The 22771-nt window shown below is 42.7% G+C and overlaps 1 protein-coding gene across 1 annotated transcript; it reads right to left on the bottom strand.

Moving 5' to 3' along the window:
- Nucleotides 1-16234: 16234 nt before the first annotated feature.
- On the bottom strand, nt 16235-18296 carry LOC135252817 (growth arrest and DNA damage-inducible protein GADD45 beta-like). Its single transcript, XM_064331363.1, has 4 exons — nt 18039-18296; nt 17707-17808; nt 17332-17557; nt 16235-17068 (listed from the first exon to the last, which is right to left on the bottom strand). The coding sequence occupies exons 1-4, from the start codon at nt 18080-18082 to the stop codon at nt 16955-16957; spliced, it is 486 nt and encodes a 161-aa protein (XP_064187433.1). The 5' UTR covers nt 18083-18296; the 3' UTR covers nt 16235-16954.
- Between the last annotated feature and the right edge of the window lie 4475 nt (nt 18297-22771).

Genomic DNA, 22771 nt, shown 5'->3' with positions numbered 1-22771 from the left:
AATGTGGCTTTCGTTCCATTCATGGTCTCGACTGATGTGACCAATAACCCCCTCTTTTGTCTGCTTTTTCTTGGAAAATGTCTCCATTTAGAGAAAGATGCCGTGTCTGCAGACAGGGACAAGACTGAGACAGAAGTGAGAGCCTGTCAGACCCAGACGTGTGTATGAAGGGTAAGCGTACGCACGGTTGTTTAGTTCGTGTGGTCTCCTCAATCATTATTATTATTACGGGGCGGTTCGCTCGCTTTCCAGACGTTTTCAGACAGTCCTGTTTTCCCCGTCTGAGGACTGACTCAGCGAGCCGCTCGCGAACGCAGACCATAAATAACTACTGCAGCGTATTCTCGGGCAAGTGAGCAAAAATCTGCGTCTCGCCGACACACTGAGAGGCCGGGACACCCTCTGGCCCCTTCTCTCATTTCACACTGCTTTGGGAGACTCAGACAGGGAAATGCCACGAGCAGACTCATTTGAATAATCCCCTAGATAACTTTTGCGACTGTTACTGCTGGTGCACGAGATAGTGGCAGCATGTCTGTTGTTTGTTAGGGCTATCGCCTGTGTTGAGAAAGCTCTTCTGCGCTTTGGATACTGCTAGGTGAAGCTCAGAGCTGTCTGGTCATTACCTAAGCAAAGCACTGGGTCACTGAGCAGAAAGCTCAGGAGCAGCACTCTTGCCGATGTTTAGGTGTAGAGTTTGGGCTCGTACCCTCGCTCGCGTTTGCATGTGTCTGCAGCCTGCGTCGGGCCCCCCACACGTGCACCCTGCCAGGGCCCCCAGGGACAGCCAGAGGCCAGAGTGTGACGGAGCAGGCCGGCTGGTTCGGGGAGCGGGGGAAGAGCACGCGAGGCCAGGAAGGGGGGGAGCAGCGGGAGAGGCGCCGCTCTCTGAACAGCCGGCAGCTCCGAGCAGAGTGTGTTCCAGGACTGTCTGTTCGTTCTCTCCCGAGAGGACCTTTCCCCTTTTCGCTCGCGAGTTCAGCGCAGAAGAGACTGATTGTCCTCGGCTTGCTGGAATGTGCGTGCATGTCACGGTCGTGCGAGGTGCTTACAGTTCCACTGAATTTGCTCTGCTTGTGTGTGTGCATGTGCATGTGTGTGTGAGTGCGTGTGTCTGTGTGTGTGTGCGTGTGCATGTGTGTGTGAGTACGTGTGTCCATGTGTGTGCATGTGTGTGTGTGTGTGTGTGTGTGTGTGCTTGTGTGTGTCTGCGTGTGTGTCCGTGTGTGTGCATGTGCATGTGTGTGTGTGTGCGTGTACGTGTGTGTGTGTGCATGTGTGTGTGTGTGTCCATGTGTGTGTGTGTGCATGTGCATGTGTGTGTGTGCGTGTACATGTGTGTGTCTGTGTGTGTGTCCGTGTGTGTGCATGTGCATGTGTGTGTGTGTGCGTGTACATATGTGTGTCAGTGTGTGTGTCCATGTGTGTGAGTGCGTGTGTCCGTGTGTGTGCGTGTGCATGTGTGTGTGTGCTTGTGCATGTGCATGTGTAAGTGTGTGTATGTGTGTGTGTGTGCGTGTGCTTGTGTGTGTGTGTGTGTGTGCGTGTGTAGGTGTGTGTATGTGTGCGTGTGTGCGTGCGTGTGTGTGTGTGTGCGTGTGTGTGTGTGCAAGTGTGTGCATATGTGTGCATGTGTGTATGTGTGTATATTTGGATTTTTGTCAAACCTTTGTCCTCAGGGCTTAAAATTAGCCTAATTATATGCCTCTAAGACCCCTCCTCTAGACAAAGACATTTTGTTCAGCCAGGCTCAGCACAAGCCAGTGATGTTAGAGCTCTGCTCTAAGAAATACAGCCCTGCTGCATTTCCTTTTGTTTGGTAGAAAATGGGAACAGCATGGACTGGGCGTCGGCTGGGAGGAGAGGGTGACACAGGGGTGAGGAATCCGGGCCCTGTTGCTATTTTTAGCATTTGAGCCGCCAATGCGAGAGGGATCTGGCTTTGTGATGTAAACAGTGGCACACGCAGTCATGGCGAGCAAGAGCTGGGGGAGGGACAGCTGTGTCAGGAGAAATGGTGCCAGTGTGTTTTTTTGTATTGTTTCGGTGGCTTTTGGAAAGTGCCAGCTCTCCCTTTTGTGAAGAGCCCTGACCCCTGACCCTCTATGACTACAGGGCATGGGCGCTGGAGACCAGACCTTTTTTAATTCCAGCCTTTTCTGCAGAACGCAGATAAGACTGCGAGGCTCAGGACATGATGCCAAATAATTAATTATTCTCAGAAATGCACGCGAACCAGAGCAGGCCAGCGCAGAGTGGACAAAAGGGGGTTGTGGTTTACTTTGATAAGTGTGACACAGGGCTTTATTCAAGTGTCTTTCCTGAAAAGCAAAGGTGCCCATTATGTGTCCTCCTGCTTTAAGTACCCTAAATACACAGCCATGTCAGTCAATCCGAGCACTTAACAAACAAAAGGTCCTGCACATTTTCAGCCTCCTGTCAGTGAAGATTTATATTGCTGATGGTAAATAACGTTGCTAGTTTGCATATACTTTAAATTCAGATAGGTAATGTACTTCATATTCAGGCCCTGTAAAACAGCATTTAGCACACATAATAAGAAGTCATAAGTCACAAATTTTTATACATTAGCTCAGCAAGTCAAAAATGCAATTCATCACTGCTCTGTAGTACAATGCGGATGACATTTGGACTAAAGGGCCCCAGCCTGTAATCTTTAGTTAATGAAAAGAAAACACATTTTTAACAGCTTTCATTTGCTGTCTTTTAATTTGCTTTATTGCAGGGAGTCATGTGGTTGTTTAAAGAGCACTGACCTTTCCTTTCTGAAAAAGCTAAACTCCTTTTTGTGATGTCTAAGTCATGTACAGTTCTATCTTGTCAATGTCATTTTTTGTGCATGTGTGGTAAGTTCAAGCAACGCATTGAATGGGCTTCTTAGGGAATATATTAAAGGGATCCAGGAAAGTTATTACATTTCAAGCAAGATTTTAACTAATATGTACATGTTAGATAATAGCACAAGGCTGTAATGAGTGATCATATTTCAGAGGAATATCTTTAGTACCCTTTCAGAAATACTTAAACTAACCAAATAAAGATGGATGCTAAAATTCACTATAGGTAAATTAAAAAGTGGTTGCCATGGTTCCCCGGGAACAAAGGGACAGCAGCATGGGTGTGTGGATTAAGGGAGTTTTTACATCCAACAGCTTTGACATGCACACATGGACCAACAATAGAGTCTGAAAAGTTTGACTTTTGGAACGTGCCTGTGAAAAGGACTTGGGCTGACCTTTGACCCCAGCATTGTGATGAGAAGGTGTGAGGCACACGTCACTGGGGAGAAAGCAGATGTCTGCCCCACTGGGGAGGCAGGGCTCCACAGATAGGCAATGCACAGAGGCATAGGCTGTCTGCTGCACCACAGACACAGGGCGGATTTGCCTGAATTGAACTCAGGACGTCAGACAGTCTGCTGGCTCCTGGCCATTGATTTTGAATTGCGATGAAAGGTTTTATGGAGGTCCAAGGCAGCGCATGCACCCATTTAACATATATAACCAACTGTTAATGAGGCATGCGATAATGTCAATGTCAATAATGCCATGTCAGTAATGGGGAGTAGAAGGAGTGCCGCAGTGCTGCTGTTAGTGGGCTGGTATGGCACTCAGGGAGAAGGGCCCCTGAGCAGATCTGGTTCAGCTGTGTGTACAGTTCTCTCGCAACTGTATTACACCCCGGGCTGTGCCTAATGATACAGTTTCACACTGCTGTGCTTCCCTCTTCTGAAGATGGCTGTGGTTCCCTGCCTGCACCTGCAAGACACAAAAACAAAACAACTGAGAGAGAGAGAGAGAGAGAGAGAGTGAAACATAGCCGTGTTAGTCACTCAGGATACGTGAGTCTTCCAAGGAAATAAATGATAACATAATAATAAACAGAGATGTGTTGTGTGTGTTCTAGGAAGCATATGCTCCTGTACAGCAGCTAGATTAAGAGTGACATGTTAAGACAAGGATTGTAGAGCCTACTACAGCACAGAGAACTTGTAAGCAGATATGCAACAGGCTCTCACGCAGGTCTGTGTGTTTAATGAACTATGTGAGAGTCTGGAGTCTGTCTATGTAGGTTAAACTGTGTATAGGAGGCAGACCTGGGTCAAATACGTATTTGTTTTGGATTCAAATAATTTTGAACTGATCATATTGGCAGGCTCAATTATACCAGGCAAGATCAATAGAGCACAGAATTTGAATCCAAAACAAATACGTATTTGACCCAGGTCTGATAGGAGGGCTCAGAAATGAGAGAGATCAACGAGAAAGGCAATGTGACTTTTGAATAGAATACATCGCGATACAGTTCACAGGAAGGAAGTGAGAAGGAAGATAGCACGAAAATCATTTGTATGTGTATGTCTTTGTGTGTATGTGTATGGTACATTAAAAACCCAATGTGTGGCCCCATAAACAAATATCTCGTTTACATTTTTATTACCTAATTTCAGCTGTTCACCCAGGAAGGGAAAATGTGGTCATTACATTGTTATGATCTGTGAGGCGGGCTGCGTGAAGACTGTAGAATTAGCGCCTTTTGAACGGAGAAGCCCATCATAAATACACTTGAATGATACGCTCATATCAGTTTACACATGATGATGGCACCGCGTGGGCGTGTTGCGCTTCTGAACAGATGAAAGGAGAAGGTCTGCGCTCTGCTGCGGAGGGACGAGATGACTTTGCGTCTCTCTCTTTGTGAGTAATGAAATGCAGAGGGAGAAAGGGCCTTTGAGAAGCGATAAAGTGACACTCGGCGCTACCTCTGATGACACGAGCTGACTAATTCTGTGAAAGTGCCAGAGGAGAAATGAGCAGAGAGAGCCGCCGCTGGTTTACTGGAGGGTTCGACTTCAGGGCCTCGTCCCGCGCCCCCTCCTCCTTTGTTTGAAAAGAGCGCAGCCCTCGTGACTTTTTTAGCATGCGGCGCTGAGCACGTGGCTCTCGTCTGTCGCAGCGAAGGGGTCTGCTGTCTGCGGGGAGGGCATCGATCAATCACAGCGGGGGAAAACACGTGCCCTCTTCCTCTATCGCTCGCCTCGCTCCACCCCTCTGCCGTGCCGTCTGTACCCTCTTTTAATGTAAGACACGGTGCATGCGTGCCTGGCTGCTGTACCCCGAAGCTGAAGCAGGTGTGTGATGGGTATTGGGAGAGTAAGGCAAGGGTGTATTTGCTTCATTTGCAGCGATGCCCACATAACCCCAACCCCCCACCCCGCTCCCTTCCCCCAGCCCATTCACAAATTTGATTCGACTAGTTGAAACATACGCTACAATCAAAAACAAAATCTTCCAACCCATCTTGTCACTCGCCCCAACCCCGACGCACCCACTTCCTCTGACAAGACAGATACTGCTTGAACACTCCAAATTTGGGATACGTGCCAGCTCTTAATTTCTTTAGATTGAGTTCAGTTCCACAACCTCAGTCAACTCTTCTCAAGTGTGCTGTTGTTCTCTTACCCGCCCCCCTCAAAACCCAACCCCCACCCCCACCCCCACCCCACCCCAACTCCCGCTGACCCCAGATTGTGGCTGGGTGTGTAACAGAGAGAGTTTGAAATTGGCTACACTTGAGGTTTCTTTCAACTCCCCCATTTTTTTGTGGGAAGTTCAAATTTGCAGTAAAATCTACACTGATGGGCAACTTGAGTCTTTATGACTCTCTTGTGTGCCTGCCCATTATTCCTCCAACCTTTCAATTACTACTGATTCAGACCAGGGAACAACTGATGCTTTTATCCATACAATGGTTTCAATTGAGTCACTGAGGTCAAAGCTGGACTGAATTTGTCAAACGTTTTTTTTATTTTTATGAATTTGATTCTCCTAGAATAAATCTCATAGATAAGCCCCTGGTCCCACACGAGCTGAACATTTATTTATTTATGTATTTATTTATACAGAAGCAACATTAGTTCAAAAACAGAGTACATCCACTTGCTCACTTTGTGCAGTGTTCTTTGCTCATTGAAGAAAAAGCCTTTTAAATGCTGCTTACTAAATCGCGTTGTCATAGGCACAGCTGCAAATAAAGAGGAAACTACACTCTTTGACAACACATTATCAAAGCTTGTTGGACCAAAGCTGGTGCATTCATTTCAACTTTTATCACAACATGGCACTTGGACACATTCAGGGCTGCTCGTGGGACATATGGCTATGAAATGCTTTCATGTTCTGTGCACAGGAGAGGAGATGGACTTGCACACTTCCAATTGCAAAGAAGAGGTGTATTTGATTTATTTTCATTGGTATTTCCTGCTATTATTTGTGAAGCTCAAAGAAACTGGTTATAGCTAAACAATTTCTGAAAACAGACCTTTCCACAATACCCCATTAAATGTCTTTTATTAGCCCACCCCAGCTGCCTGTGAGCAATAGGATTTGTAATATACGCAGTTCTTTTTGAATATCCATCTACAGATGAGAGTGCCCAGTGAAAGGCTACAGTATATTTTATTAATGAAAGCCTGGCTGCAGGTTTTGTATGTGCATCCATGATGCTCTTTTCTGTTACTACCTCATTTGTTTGCCTTCCCCACACAAACAGGAAGAGCATTGTGGCAACAGCAGGAAGTGTCGTGGGTGAAGGGTGATAAGATAATGAGCACTCTTATTTTGTTTTTCCCCAGTTGCTGTGTACGTCACGGCAGCGAGAGGCACTCTCCGGTGAGGGTGGCAGGCGGGAGGGGAAGTACCAGAATGCTGGAATTCCGTGGCCCGGCCGGTGCTGCGTTCCGGATTCCACGCCCACGGCTCGGCCTGGAAAGAGAGAGACGCAGGGGGGAAGCCCAGGAAGAGAGAGAGACGAGGAGGGGTGACTGGCCAACAACCCGGTGATCATGCAAAGCAGGGGCTCCGCTCTTTGGCTTACGCCACGGAGATAAGCGGGCCTCTGAGGAGACTCCCGCTGACTCACATCTGATGGGATACCCTGGGAAAACCCCGCACCTTCTCTTGCGCACACCTGATCACTTCAGGCAAATCTCACAACAAGAGGCTGCATTCAGCATTCATGTTTGTCCAAGGAATTCCCTACCTGAATGGAAACCGTTAATACTATTAATAAGCCTATTGCACATGCTATGAACTGGTGAAATCCCTGCAGTCAGAACATTCCAGAACATTCTATGCTATTTAATGGGAATAAAACAATGTCCCTGCACTGATATGCATTATCGAGTGTATAAGAGAAATACTGCATGCTCATTTTTGTCATTTGCGGTGAAATGTGTTACTGTTGCCATAATCCAGTATAGATAATTGTAGGTATTAAACTCTGTAGCTGCTGTGTGCTCTCTTGCTGCAGGGTTGGGGGGGGGGGGGGGGTAAAGATGAAAGGAGAACAGGGGGTAGGAGCGGCCCCCAGAGCAGCCCTGTAATTTCAGCAGTTCCACGGTCTGCCACAGCCTCCCCTCAGACGGCCTGCCGCTGCATCTGTGACTCCGCGCTCCAGCGCGCTCAAGCGAGCCTCTGTGTCCCGGGATGGTGAGACAGACAATTATGCTGGCAGGGAGGATTTGAGGGAGAAAGATTTCAACCCGTGTCAGTCGCATTTAAAAGGCAAAGCCAATTGAGGAATGATCCTGGTCCTCATTTAGCCTCACTATAAAGGTAACCACCACTCCTTAAGGTTTAAATATAGTTTTACGGTCCTAAAAATAGGCAACCAGTTACACTATTAATAGCGGCCTGTGAGCTTTATTCTGTCAGCAGCTTTGAATGAGGCTCGGCAATTGCTACCATGGAAATAAAGGCCCTCTGTTCTGGATTTTTTTTCTTGTCTCTCTGGCTTTAGTTCAGCTCTCTCCCGTGTGCAGGACCCCAGACTGCTGTTTCCCGGTTGAATCGCAGCCTCTGACCAGAGCCACTCATGAACACAGCTACTGTGCTTCGGTGTGAGGCCTCAGGGCAGCACATATAGTTTTCCATGGTTTTGGAATGGCTGTTAATGCACACAGCCCGTCATTGTCAACAGGTTTGTCTCATAATAGCCCTTACTGACGCACCTTTTACACACCCTGTTTCCTCTACAGCCTACAATGGCTTTGTTCTTAAGTTGAACCCCCCCCCCCCCCCTCTCCATCTCATGTCTACATCTCTCACTCTCTTTCTCTCTCGTGGAAGGATAAAGGGAATTCCTGTTTTCCACCTCCTTCCATGTTAAGACGCGCTTTAATGCAACTGCAAGAGAAGGGCTGTTTATAAGTCCAGAGAGAAGCTCATAGAGAGGATTATGGGGTGAGTTAAGGTCATAGAACATTAACAGTAAGCATCACTACTGGGACATGGCTAACCAGAGAGGTTGTAGTCTTTAGCCGATAGGAGAGTGTGAGTCCAGCTGCTGTTTCTCCATTCATTTCAAATGGATATATTATTGAGAAAATGTTGGAGGCAACCTATGAAGAAAGCCTGCGTACTTCATGCATGCATTGTGCTGTACGGTACAGAGGCCAACAAGATAGATATACACAGAAACCTGGGCAATTAAATGGAGCCAACAAAAACACAAACAAGGGAAAATCACAAAATAGTTTAGTTGCATTCCATGTGTTGTTATGTTTATTTATTTGTTTGTTTGCTTTGCCCTCCAGAAACCTGCTATTATAGCAGTAAAGCATATGAAGCTTAGGTACAGATGAATTTGAACCATTAGCTAAGAGCAATCTGTGTGATAATTTTGGTGACCTACAGTAGCTCTCCTTATCTGGATCAATAATCTCCTTGTTTGCAAGTGGCTTGTGATATTTGTTCATAGCATGTTCATAGGGACTAAACTAACAGCATCATTGCACTCTCCAGTAAGGTTATGGTTGTAAAACCAGCTCTCAGTGCTGTGTTGCCATCTGAACACCAGCTTTCTGAGCACCCTGTATACTCACATCTGCTGTAAACCAGAAATCGTTGTGTCTAATTTTGCCCGCGCCTTTGGTTTATAATGTTAAAACAAAGCGCTGATCCGGCTAAACATTAAAGTGTTGAAATAAGTGGCTAAATGAATGGTTGCGCTGTATGGCATTTGTTTGATTTGGTTTATATCGCAGGGTGGCATTAGGTCATAAAAACAGAGCTGGTGTCTTTTTTTAATCTATATTTTGAGCTCACAATTATGTAGCAGACTGTCCTCTGGCTAGAAGAAATGGACCGTTCTTCCGGCGCATTGGAGGTCCTTGCTTTTGAGTGTCCCTGCTTCTAGACACTGTCCATTCAAGCTGAGACATGAACTGGTAGACTGACAGACGGGCAGAGCAGCTAAGTTATTCCAATTCACAAATCAAGCCTTTATGTAGGAGCATGAACAAAATCCATGTTGGGTAGGCAGCATGTCTTCGCCTCTGTCTGTGTGTGTCAGGAGGAGACCAGAAATGTCTCTTTTTGACTGTTTATTTTGGTTGTAATTCCAATGCCAGCCGACTTACCCCACTGGAGTAGGTGTTTTCAGTCTTCTTTGCTGTCTAAAATGAATTTTGTATGGAAGGACTTGCTATATAAAGCACTACCAGTGTATTACAGAAACCACTGGCAAAATTGGCATTTGTCACCCACAATGTAATACTTTAACTGATTTTCCCATACAGTCTTGGATGCATTGTAAAGCATAACATTATGTTTTCTATGACTTAAAAGCAGACTGACCAGAATTGTGTGAGCCTGTCAGATTTGTGTCTGATTACAATGTAGAATCCATATCAAAAGCCAGATCCTGCTTTTATGTGGTAATTTGGTCTTAACTTAACCCAACTGTTAGTTCTTCAAACCAACATATCTGCTGAAGACAACTGGACTTAAAATTCTTAGCACAGTTGTAAACTGGAGGTTGAGGTTGTGCAGTGATCAACTTGTGCAATTTATTTTGTCAAATTATGTATTTTTTGTAATTTAGTAATGAGTATATAATGTCCGTACCATCAGTCCAAGTTAAAGTAAAACAATTTCATAGCTTGGCGAGTTCAATGTCCGTGGAAGGATCATTGCAAAATATCAACAGCACAGTTCAAGAGAGGAAAGCCACGGAAAGAGGCCCCTGGATGGGAACCTAAGCAGGAACAGAGAGTGGTGTTTTACTGTACTTGAGTCTGCAATGTGCCTCCAGGGCCGCAACTACCATTAAGGACACCTAGGTCCGCAGTTTTATTTTTCTTGTGTACATTTTCAATGCCTATAGTTAATGTTCTTCTTTGGTGAGAACATTAGTTGCAATTCATTTAGGAATGGAATGAGCAGTCAAATTTAAGCCTAATCTTGAGTAATACAGTATGTAAAGCATTTACACCTTAATATGCATCCTCAATTAAATGACTAAATTAAAGGGGGGTGGGGGGCGGTGGGAAGCATAATCCAGCCTAACCCCCACCCCACCCCTCACCTCACCCCAGCCAAATCTCTGGACCTCGGTATTGTTTAGGTCCTGGTTACGTCCCTGTGTGCTACTTTTTATTTATTTATTTATTTATTTTATGATTTATTCTTATTTGAGGTCTCTTCCCCAGAACTGTGCCACAGCATGACTGTCTCTCCTTACAGGCCCAATGCATGTTGGCTAAAAAATAAAATAAAATAAAAAAGTTCAGCTGCATGGACAATAAGTGGCAGTGTTGAGGTCTCTGTATGAATAATCACACTAGTCTTGTTTACTTGCAGTGTCTATGAATAATAACACAAATCTTACTTCCTTGCAGTAAACCTTGTTTACAACAAATGGGAACTGATTAATGCTTGGACCTGTAGGGCTCCAGGAAATATTCATTTACTCTATTGTTGTTCATTTAGCTTAATAAATGACAGCAGACTGAGAGTAGGCCACCAATAAAGCACTAATTAGCTTCCTGTTCCTCGAAGTAATAGATATGTGCGAGGTTCAAAACAAATGTGCTACAATAAATGAACTTTAACTGTTTTGGTTCATTCAGTTCGTTACTTCCAAAGTTTCCAGATAACTTCTGTAAAAAGGGGTTAGTTTTAGCTATCCCTTCAATAATTTAGCAAACCCATAAAAATAATCAAGTAGGCTATAGGCTGTGTGACTACTTTTGCTCGCTCCAAAATGCAATATAGCATGCCAGCTGCAAGCCTACGTTCCCACAACGCGAAAAATGACTGGTGAACGAGATTTGCCGAATCCCATTAATTGTTGTATTAAAACTGATTAAAACACGGTCACAATCTCAAAGATGAGAATAAATTATAAAAGCTATTTCAAATGACATATCACAGCAATTTACATTAGCGTTCTTTGCGTTCCAGTGGTGCAACTTCACACAGTTTTGCGAATTGCCACCAATGTTGGCAACCAGGGGCATATGTAAGCTTGTTTGATTAAAATGTAAAATGATTGTAGACTACATTTAGTCAAGCGGTAGTGTCACTTCCAACCAAGAAGCGATTACCAGCACGTGCATGTTTTACAATAAAAACTATTGAATGCCATTATAGATCTAAAAACGAATAAATCCTGTGCAATAACGCGCAATATTAACTTGCCCTTAAATGGGCAATGACGTTTCCGGAGGTTCCGTCAATACAGCACAACCATCTTTGGTTGGTATTCGTGATGAGGTGAGGTGGGAGAATGTTGTTTATCCGACTGCCCCTTTTGCCGAAAAACAATTGATGTCCATTGCTAATCATTTAGTCTTTGATAGCCTGAAGGCTGTATTCTTCAATGAAATGGTTGTTTTGCAATTATTAACTGGTCAAAATAGAGACTAGCACAATGCTATATAAATTACAGTCATTTTTATTTGTAAATGTAACTCATAGGCTATTTAAATGTCGAAGTATAGGCTTTGCAACTGATGTAACTGATTGCATCAATAGTTAGAAAAATACAAAGCCGAACGTTAAACAATTTCGTGTCCAGTAGGGTACGTCTGTATCCTGCTGAAATCTAAGTTAGTTGACGTTATCATTTTGTGTAGTAAACCGCCAAGCAAATAAATCCATTCAAGCATGCAGTTGCAATGCAGTGCGGATAATCATTAGGGCATTAGACATTTAGCATTACTTATGGGGTCGCTGAATCACGAATCATAGATACCTTTTTAGGTTCGTGAGCTACAAGGTGCATGGTACATGCGCACTGCCTGGTTCCGAAAGTGAAAACAATCATGGGAACCCTCTAGCTTTTTCCAGAGTGATCTGCTTCGTAGTGCGTCTGACGTAGGATTTGCTCAGACACTGTACGTCTACGTTTCCGTGCGTGCTTTCCACTCCCTCGCTGAGCTAATTTGCACACGGAAGGGTTGCCTGTAAAAAAGAGACAAATATGGCTCTGACGAAACTGAATGCAATATTAATGACTATGCTACAGAATATGTTTAAACTTTTCCTTTCTATTTTTGGGTAATCATATGCTGATTTATACACCGTACATTTTCTCCTTAATATTTTAGTATCTATATCAGAATTTGTAGGGAGATGTCATTATAGCATATGCTTGTTGTTTTTGTCATATTAGAGGGTTTATGCACTTCCATTCTCACTTATGATATGAATTCAGGGTAAATTAATTAGTGCCTTAAGCCAGCAGCAGGCATAGTAAATAATGACAATATATAAGAAATTTAAATCATAAGCCTTGGGGGTCCAGCTGTAATAATCTTAGGTAAGTGGATGATTCAAAACAGAGAAGTATGGCTGTGTCCACTAACCATTCTTGCCCTGTTCCTGTGTGTGTTTGAGATAGTTGGAATACTATGGGAAGTGGACAGCAGATTCCAGAGCAAATGGTGAGTCACGGAAAGAACATCAGCAGTGGGAGGGGTGGGAGTCTGTCTGCACTTCTTTGCATTTCATTGGGTGACACTACTGTTTGTTCAATACAGCAGTATTGATTCTACTGCACACCTAGCCTCAGGAAAACTTGTCAACCAGGGTGAAGTTTAGACTAATGCTTCTTCAAGGTATTCGAGAGAAGGATTTTTAAACATAATTTGCATGCCCAGTACTTAACAATTACTTTTATGTAGTGTTCTCAATATGCTTGGGTAAAAGCAGGGATTCACCAACTAGCTGGATTTCTACGATAGCTTCTTGGGGTTTTAGAGGGGTACAGTATATTGTCATTCATGATGAAGTCCTGTGGATGAGTTTTGCCATATGTTCAATGGGTGTGGTAGAAGCTGGGAACCTCCCTCCCCCTCATTCCAAACTCCCTTGCCACTGAGCCAGCTACTTCCAGGAAACCCCTCTTCTGCTTTATTTTGCTCATGCACACTGATAAAATCCAAACAAGGGTTTTAAAAACATTTCTGTTTGGTTGGTTAGATAGTGTGTGTGGATTTAAAATTCTAAAAATAATTATTACATTTGTTTAGACTCAGCTCCTTCCTATCCTATGCTTTTTCCCCCAGTATATGCAATGGCAATGAAGACCTGCATGAAAGTGCAAAGATGAGTCATCAATGAGACAACAGGTGTGTACGAACAAAAAAATAAAAACACGCTCTGCTTCACAGCTGAGTTCAGTTTTCTTTTCTCTGTCAAACTCATCTGCTGCTGACAGAGAGGGGACTCTTATCACAAGCAGTCTACTGACTATGTGCAGAAATACACAAGCTGAGGCATAGACATATTTTTTAAATCAAAACAGTAGACTAAGGAGCACACAGAGTTCTCAATAAGAAATGGACTGAGAAAAAAGAACCAGATGCATTCATGAATAAGTATTTGCAGGTGGAGACGCTCAACCATATGTGTGTCTTGCAGCTGAGCAGGTGGTGCTTGGGGGCACAAGTGTGCAGAGGACAGAGCAACGAGCCAGCTCAGCAGTACTGGAGGCCTCGGCCAGAGTCCAGCATTTTCTCTGAGCTGGACTTCCTCCTCCTCGCCATGGGCCCACACCCAATAACAGCAGCACTGCTTTGTTTAAGCAGCAGCTGTGGGACTGGGTTGTCATAGTCTCTTTTGGCTTGCAGGCAAGGAACAGGCCATTCTATCACAGGAACATTCACCAAGAAACGTATGCTACTTATCCGTATCCAAAGGCTACTGGTCAGGCTGGCAACTCAGTATTTCATATATCAGATCCAATACCTTGCACTACTCTACATTTACTGGTATATTCTATCCTTTGCTTAGCTGAGTCCACAATGGCAGCTAATGATTTATTTTTTGCTTCATTTTATTGTAGATCCTGTGTTCGTCAGAGAAGTGTGTGTGTGTGTGTGTGTGTTTTCAGCCAGAGACCGCCCAAATTTTTCCCGGTTAACTCCCAGTGGCGGCACCGCAGCGAGAGACTAGTTTGTCCCGCTCTCTGCATGCTGTCTGCCAAATTAAACATCGCTCCTGCGTCACCGGCCTCTGGACTCTCTCTCATTCCCTGTCACTCCCAGGGCTGGGTGTCACAACATTACTGTGGAATAGAGGATGTGACGCAGATATCAGGAAGCAAGGAAATGCAGCCCGTCTCACTGCTGCTGGACCTCATAAATGCAATACCCATAATCCGTTAACTGTGTGCACATGTATTGCTGAAGACAAAAAACAGACTGTATAAGCAACTACCTTGGTATTTCCCTTTTCTTGTTGTTGCTGCTGAGCTTGTTTGTCTGATAAAATTCTGTAAGTTGGAATGGAACACAGTTGTAAGGGAACCCCCTCTGGATTTTTTGAATCTTCTCTGATCTTTTTTTTTGGTATTTGTACTGGCTTACTTTGCTTATAATTTTACTGATATTAAATTGTACTGTTAAATAAAGTCATTTATTTTCAGCATTCTGCTCAAGAGTAAAAGAGCAGTGTTCCCTTGGTATTCCAGCTTTAAATCCTCTCACCACTTTTCAAGTCATCTAACCTCCATATAACCCTGCTAACATCCTGAGTATTCAGATCTATACTATTTCTATGGACAAGATGCATGTGAAACGAGACACAGTCGGGTTGTTGCTGAGTTGCATTTCCAGAATTATACACATCACAGGGACAAGAAATCCCGTCTGTTAGCAAGACCTGCAAAGACCAGAGGCTACTTCAGGTCAGGGTTTTAACATAAGCCTGGTTTCCTCTGATCTAACTTAACTGTGTTTTCTAATGTATGCCAATATGTTAGTTTAAATGTCAACTCATGCTTAACTGTATTTCTAACTGCCTAAGTGCTGGTGAACCTGGAAGATTACAGCTGAACTTGCCTAATACTGCCTTCAGTGCATCACACTGTATAGTGATCACATGTTCATTTGTAAATAAACATGTAAAATTTCTCACCAAATTTGTTTTTTCTGGTTTAAAATGAAGAACCTATAGGCTTTTCGCCTTCATTCCAGTTTTTTGCAGGCCCCATTGGAAAGATTTTAATTAAGTGTGCACAGCAATACGTGCATTTGAAGTGTTGTATGTAGTATGTATATAAACATATGTTACTGTCTAGTATAACCTGTTGATGACATCAGAACAAAGCTATGCTATCTAGCTAAGAGCAAGTGCTGAACTAAATCACTTTCTATGGTGTTTTACAGCAGGAATATTCCTACATGTTCTTTACTCACCGTCCTGACTGACCAGAAGTTGAGCTGTCCCTTCTACCATATCTGTGGTTGGCCAACATACCTGTCTGCCAAAGCTAATGTGCCAAAGTCAATGTGCTGTGGAACTGTGTGTGACTTTCCTGTGCTATAGGTAGTGTACATTTAAGGCAGGCCAGTGGAAACATAAATTATGGCTTGTTAGTACGGTGTCTCAGGACAAGCTGTTCAAATGGGTGTCATTGTAGATACTACACAGGTCCCATGGAAATGAATGTGGCCATAGGTAAAATGGATGTGCTCTTGAATCTGTTTTCAAAGGCTTCCCCAGCCCAATTATTCATTACATTATCTTCGAGACTAATGTATTGGCTTAGCTTTGACTCACTGAACATTAGCGCGTTGAGATCATCACCTGCATAAAGCACACTAAGTGCACAAAATTACAACTGAATTATTCTACTTGTTAGTCTGTTGGTTTCTTGTCACTCTGTAGGTTATATAACTTACGTGCAAGGTCAGAGGTTCAGAGAAACACTATTCTAAACGTTTGCATGGAGCAGTCCACAATCCTACATCCCACCCCTTCATTAATTTAGCAGACTTTATTATCCCCCCATGGGCCTAATATCTGTAGTCTGATGAATCTTGAATATTTCTTAAAACAATCACGTCTATTATTTCATAAATTAAATAAGTCTTGACTTATTTCAAGATCCCTACATTCAAATAGCATGCACAACACAAAAGTTCAGTGTTTCCATTCAATAATTTATTTATACTAGAGCACTTGAAAACATACTTTAACCATACAGTAGTTCATTGGCATATATTACTATTTTTTAAATTACAGACAAATAATAATAATACATTGCAATCTACCAATCTTTCATTTTGTAATAATCCACCTATGAAGCAACTGCAAAGTTCGTGTGTTGCAGACTCTTCCCCTCAGCACATTATAAGCATTAGCCGTGTGCTCCTCATTCAAAAAAACTGCATTCCTGCTTAAAACAGTTCAGCATGACATTCATTTCACAAGTCCATAATGTTCCTTTTCCGCGAATAGGTGCTATGACCCATTATTAATGTTACAGTCTCAACATCGGTAAGAGGAGTTCCAGCTTCCCCCTGCGAAGTGAAACTGCAAGTCCGCTCCCACGCTGCTGCCGCCCTCGATTGCTCCATCAGCTTTTGGCAAGCAACAGCGAGACTCCGATTCGGCTCACTTTCCTACAGCTCCCCTCTGCCGCCACCGAGCTGTTCCGCTTCGCAAAGGAAGAGAGCGGGGTTCATGCCCACTGTCCCTTTGACCTTTTCCGCACACACTCTCCCAGCACTAGAGCTGCCACAGGCCGCGCGGGTGTGCGGCAGTTACCGTGCGATGCCTTCTTGAACGTCGTTCATATTCTTGAAGAATGACGTCTTCAATTTTCCATTTACGCTTTCATTTCTCCTTTGTCAGTTCCTTCAGCGCTCCTCCAGGGCAAGGTAAGGTACCCACTGGTTTTTGCAGCGACTCTCTTCGCAGTAGTTGCCGACTTCTTTCAGTGCTTGGCATTTCAGTGAGTCTACGTGGGAATTCTGAAACCAAATAGATGTAAAATGTTAGCAATAATAACAGCAGCCTAAATAATATTTCATACCAGCAATCGCCCAATAGCAACTAATGGAACTACGGAAGTTTTACTGGACGAAGGATCTCTAGTCCAAGCAAGTGTTCGTATGCATTCAGCCTCTACATTACCCATATTTGCATATGCGCTGGCCCTACTTATTCAAACTACGTTTAGACAAAACTGGCAAAAAGTCTAGATGGCCGCTGCCATAGTGCTACAGGTACTTACGGTGACAAGGAGGCAGTGCAGATCTTTGGCTTCGTTGGCGTTGCTGTCAGTGGTGCTTGGCTCACCGAGGACCTGTTCTAGACGTCTCACGCCTGAGACGCGCAGGATATTAATGTCGTTGTCGCAACAGAACGCTTGGATTAGCGTGAAGTGAATCTGCAGTGCAATGTCATCCTCGTCCTCCTCATCAGTCGCCAGTACACACAAAACCACACTGTCTGGATCGCTGTGGAACATAACAAACGTACAAATTAATGCAATGCTCAACAATAGTAGTGCATGTCAAAATATGTAGGCATATCACCACGATTAAGTAGGGCACATTATAGCATGAAAAATATCTTTAAATTGTTCAAAAAGGAGAAGCATACTCACACATTCATCAGCTTTGCAGATTCGTAGACTCCGACCGTGAGGCAGTCTTGTCGCTGGGCAGCCACCAGCAATTCTTCTAAAGCTTGACCCACAGACTCCATTCTTTTAAAAAAAAAGACATTATTAGAATTTGCATATGGGACACGTAGGCTACATAAACAAATTCTCAAAACGTGCATTCTCATAGCTGCAGTTTAATTCTTGCAATGTGCGCACGCAAACTGTAAGAACTGCCGTCTTATATTCCACCGTAGTTCTAGTGCATAGGCTACCTAGGGAAGTGATACGATTCTAAAGGTTTTCAGTAGTGCGTAAACAGATATGACTCTTACCTTTTATCGGTAATGTTGCATCCAACGAGTTCTTCCAGAGTCATGTTGAATTCAAACAGTGTTATAATCCACAAATTGTAGGATAAACTCCAAAAATGTAAATTCCTGAACCAGGTTGTCTGCTGCTGGATGCCGTACACAAATAATCCAAGTTCTTCTGCTTTGCAAGGTTTCTGTGAAAACTCATCCAATGCTCAGTTACTGTTACGTTGATCAGTTTCTCTCTTGTATTACCTCGTTGTATGCTCTTCAAACCAGCGCTACCCAGTATTTATGGGTTTTTCTTGTGGGCGTGCTTTATTTCACCGAAACGGTATTTCATTGGCCAGCCTCGTTCGACTTCTCACCCTTTACAACAATTGGATAGTTTTTTTTAGAGGATCGCCGTGGCCCACGTGGGCTTGTTTCGATAACCCCGCGTCCCCCGCCCTAGCTATTTATTTATTTATTTATTACGATTTTGAGTTCCAAGGAATTTCCTTCGAGCTCAGTCCTGGTTTTTATTTTTTACAAGTTAAGGAAACAGAAAGTGAAATAGTAAAAAAATTAAACATTTTTGCAGCCTCATACGGCAGCTTGTAAAGGCATTTTATGTACTCTCACGAATTACACATTGTAGCTCTCCAAGCATGCACATTTGTTACATATTATGGTCAAATTAATCTGCACATTTATTAGTGTTATCAATATATTTTCAGACAAATTACGTGCAAAATGTTGCATATTTTGCATAGTGTGCATTGTTCTTGTGTAGACACTGTTAGTCTCTGCAGTTGGAAATAAATTGAAGGGACATGTACGGGTCGTGTTTTTATTTTTATAGCACCTGGCCTTCCTCGTTTTTAAGGAGACAAACATTCCCGTGAATTGCCTTCATATTGTGCAACTGAGGTAACAGTAAAAAATAAAAATAAAAAGTGTCGACAGACCTACTCTTGTGAGCGTCTTACAGTATCCTATAGCTTGGCCATTCCTGTCTTTTTCTCTGCCCCTACACACATGCAAGGTTTTTTTTTTTTTTTTTTTTTAAGTAGAATGATAACAGCCATCCCCAACATTCTGCCTCTTGAATGTTCCTGAAATTTTGTGCATTACCAGGAACTTCCGTCACTCGTCTGCGTTCCAGATCTGCGTCTAATTATAGGCTCTAGGGTCACAAGATCAGAGCTGTTTACAAATAGCCACGACAGGATCAGCTTATGTTATGCAGCAGCATTACAAAATCATAGTATCTAGGTTCACGGATGATGAGTCCTACTTATGTTGCATGCAATTTATTATGGCGAAATTAATATATAATCTTTAAACGAATAATGCACATCAGCCAAACAAGGAGCACGACAGAAGCCAGAATTGTGGTTATTACATTGTTGGTTCATTTTACTAAACATAAACACAAAAAAGCAAATTCTCAGGTTTTTTTGTCAGAAAATAACTCCTGATGCCGCCCCCTCGCGGTTTGTGTAAATCATTACAAGGTATGGAACATGTTGTAACACGTTGCAATTTGTAGTTTCCCGGAGTGGGTTTCAGTACTCATGCACGGGGTTATAAGTTCAATTCTTGTTTACATGATTGCTTTGCAACATTTATGAAAAGACGCTTATGATATCCAGACCACATACATCCAGTATCACAGCCAATATTAAAAATGTATCTAGAAGTTAGTGTTGAATGGCTGGTTCAATTTACTACTTCAAAGGGGGGAATTAAGCTATTCTACGTCAGTATAATAACAACAAAAGTGCTTAACGGTTAGTCAATGAGTAAAAGAGAGTGATCTCCAATGACACATACATAGGCGTCGAGTTGTCTTCTATCAATCGATATAGATTTATTTATTTGTTTATTTATTTAATAAGAACTAGTTTTTTCCTTGTCCACGAGCGTCATCTTGTGGCCATTTCTTTTTCTTGCGTGGTACTGAAATCACAATGTATTTAAGAGACATGGAAGTGTCTCTTAAATTTTTTTATTTCTGTGTAATTTTATATTTGTGTTAGCGTCTTAAATAATCTTGGTCAAATGAATTAGCTTATTTGTTGCAAATCTTTGAGTGAAAAATGCATTGACTGATTCAGATCAATTTTGGAAAGGGTATAGCCAATAAACATTATAGTGATCAACTTGTGAGCCAATATAATGACTTTTCAGACGCCTCGACGTGCAAAGCATCTAGCCTACATGGTAACAGCACCGATATTGACACTGATTCACTCATACTCCTGGCGAACGCTTTAAATATTTTACCGACAGCAGTGAAACGCAGGGACGTGCGTGGTTACCGAATGGTAACGAGTAGGCTACAAATTGATTCTCTTGGATTCCTTCTGTGTTATATTCTTCATTGTCCATAATAATTTTGCATCTCGTGACTGTGAATGTTTCCACTTGTATTGTTTTAAGGGTTAGGGGATTTATTGTGATTTTGGCTTTCGATAAATATAGTTTGAGCGCCAGCGCTATGCAGACTATGTATTTTCTTACAAGAGACGCGTGCACAGACGTAGGACGATTGAGGCAAGTCGCTTTCAGGTAGTGATTCACGACGCTGCATGACTCATTTGGCTCGAGCTAGGAGACGACGAGGAGTCACATCACTTCGATTAGTCACTGCGTACAGTCCCACCTACTGGCTGCACTGTGTTAGAAACGTTCCAGTGATTTATGTAGAACAAAATCGCTAGAATACATTGGTGTAGCGTAGCCTACCAAGTGATTTGTAGAGCAAATGATGCCCTATTGGCGACTGATGGGTAACACGTTCAAATTCTGCGGTGTTGTGCAATACTGTTAATTGTTTATTCAACTGTTCATTGTTCAGATCCAACAAAATGTCTCAAAATTCATTGGATGGCACTTCAAGTAGCCTAATGTACTGTACTAATAAAGCACGATGTATTTGTAAGACACTAGCCTACTATACTGTTCTGTTTTCCAGGTGTTTCTTTGAACTGCAATTTCCTGGGGCAGGGAATTTGCTTGTGTTTCCCAATTGACTCGGGGGTTTGTTGTTTTTTCTCTGTTCCCTCTGGAAAGCATAGCTGCTTTGTCCAGCTCTTTGTGAAAATGCGATTGTGGGTGTGTGATATATGTGTGTGTAATATATTTTGCTTAATCAGTTTGAGACTGAAAAACGACCGAAAATGCACAACAGTCAATGGCGAGTTTGGTTGTTCTTTTTGTTGAGGTGTCAATGAAATGCAGTTTCCTCTTAGAAGATGAGGTGTTTGAATTATAATAAGAATGGAAGCTGTCCATTAAGACCAGGAACTTACGTTGACTTTGTCTCTAATACACACGAAGTGCAATACCCATTTTTGACCATTTCACACGGACACGGACACAGGAGATTTCATGCTGCGCCTGTTAAGGTAATTACATAGTTTATTAACCGCCTGGTTGACTCGCTGTATTGGGAGTCAATCACTGGCATTGCCTTGCCTCCATTTCCCCTTGATGCGGGGCAGGCAATACACATGCCCAAAATTCAAAGCACCTAACACTTCACCTACCAGGAAGGTATATAATTCCAGCAACGAGAAAGCACAATTAGGTCTATGTAAGGTCTAATCTATATGAACAAGTTAAATATCCTTTTTCATGTCTTTGGCCTTTTTTAGCACAGGGTTTGAATTTTAATAAATAATAATATTAATAATCAAATAATAAAATTATATATCTATAGTGTATACAGTGTACATAAGTATTTGGACACTTTTTTTGTGGTTTGGGGCTGGTACTCCAGCACATTGGATTTGAAATAAAACAATAAATACAAGCTTACAGTGCAGACTGCAGCCATTTGAGGATATTCACATCCATATTAAGTGATCTGTGTTGGAATTGCACTTTTTATACATAGCTCGCCATTTTAGGGGACCAAAAGTAATTGGACAATTGGCTGCTCAGTTGTATGGCCATGCTGTATGTTGTTGCATCATTAGTTCATGCACAATAAAGCAAACAATAGGTCTGGAGTTTATTCTACGTGTGGCATTTGCATTTGGAGTTTATTGTTGTTATCTTAACATGAGGAGAATTTATCAGAGACATAGTCAAAACATTGAGTGTGTAAAAGTAAACATTTTGGTTCATTGTTAAAACGAAGAAGACTTTGGAACAAAGTCTTGTGGACAGATAAGACAAGTATTAGCCTGTATCAATGTGATGGTGATGGCAAGAGGAAAGAGAGGAAAAAGAAAGGAACTGCTCATGATCTCCCCCGCATTTGTGAAACATGATGGAGGTGCTATGGTTTGGGCATGTATGGCGGCCACTGGAACTGGCTCACTTGTCTTTATTGATGATGTGACTGCTGACGGCAGCAGCAAGATTAATTCTGACAGGTACAGAAACATCATATCTGTTCAGATCCAACAAAATGTCTCAAAATTCACTGGATGGCACTTCAAGGTGTTTTTTGGGGGTATAATGATCTTGACAGGCTAAGTCAATCACCCTGAATCTAACTGAATATGTGTTTCACTTGCCGAAGACAAGACTGAAGACAAAAAGCCCTGGAAACAAACACAGAAATGAAGATGGCTGCAATATAGGCCTGGCAGATAATCACCAGGGAAGATATCCAGTGTCTGATGACGTCTATGGGTGCAGACTTCAGGCAGCCATTGAATGCAAATGATTTGAAACTAAATACTAAATGTGAAAGCTTTATTTAAGGTTATATTATTTTGTCCAATTATTTTTGGTCCCCTAAAAAGGAGAACTAT

The sequence above is a fragment of the Anguilla rostrata genome, chromosome 4, assembly GCF_018555375.3.
Source record: "Anguilla rostrata isolate EN2019 chromosome 4, ASM1855537v3, whole genome shotgun sequence".
Lineage (NCBI taxonomy): Eukaryota > Metazoa > Chordata > Actinopteri > Anguilliformes > Anguillidae > Anguilla > Anguilla rostrata.
Note: the sequence above shows the minus strand (reverse complement) of the source record. Positions and strands in the feature narration are given on the sequence as shown.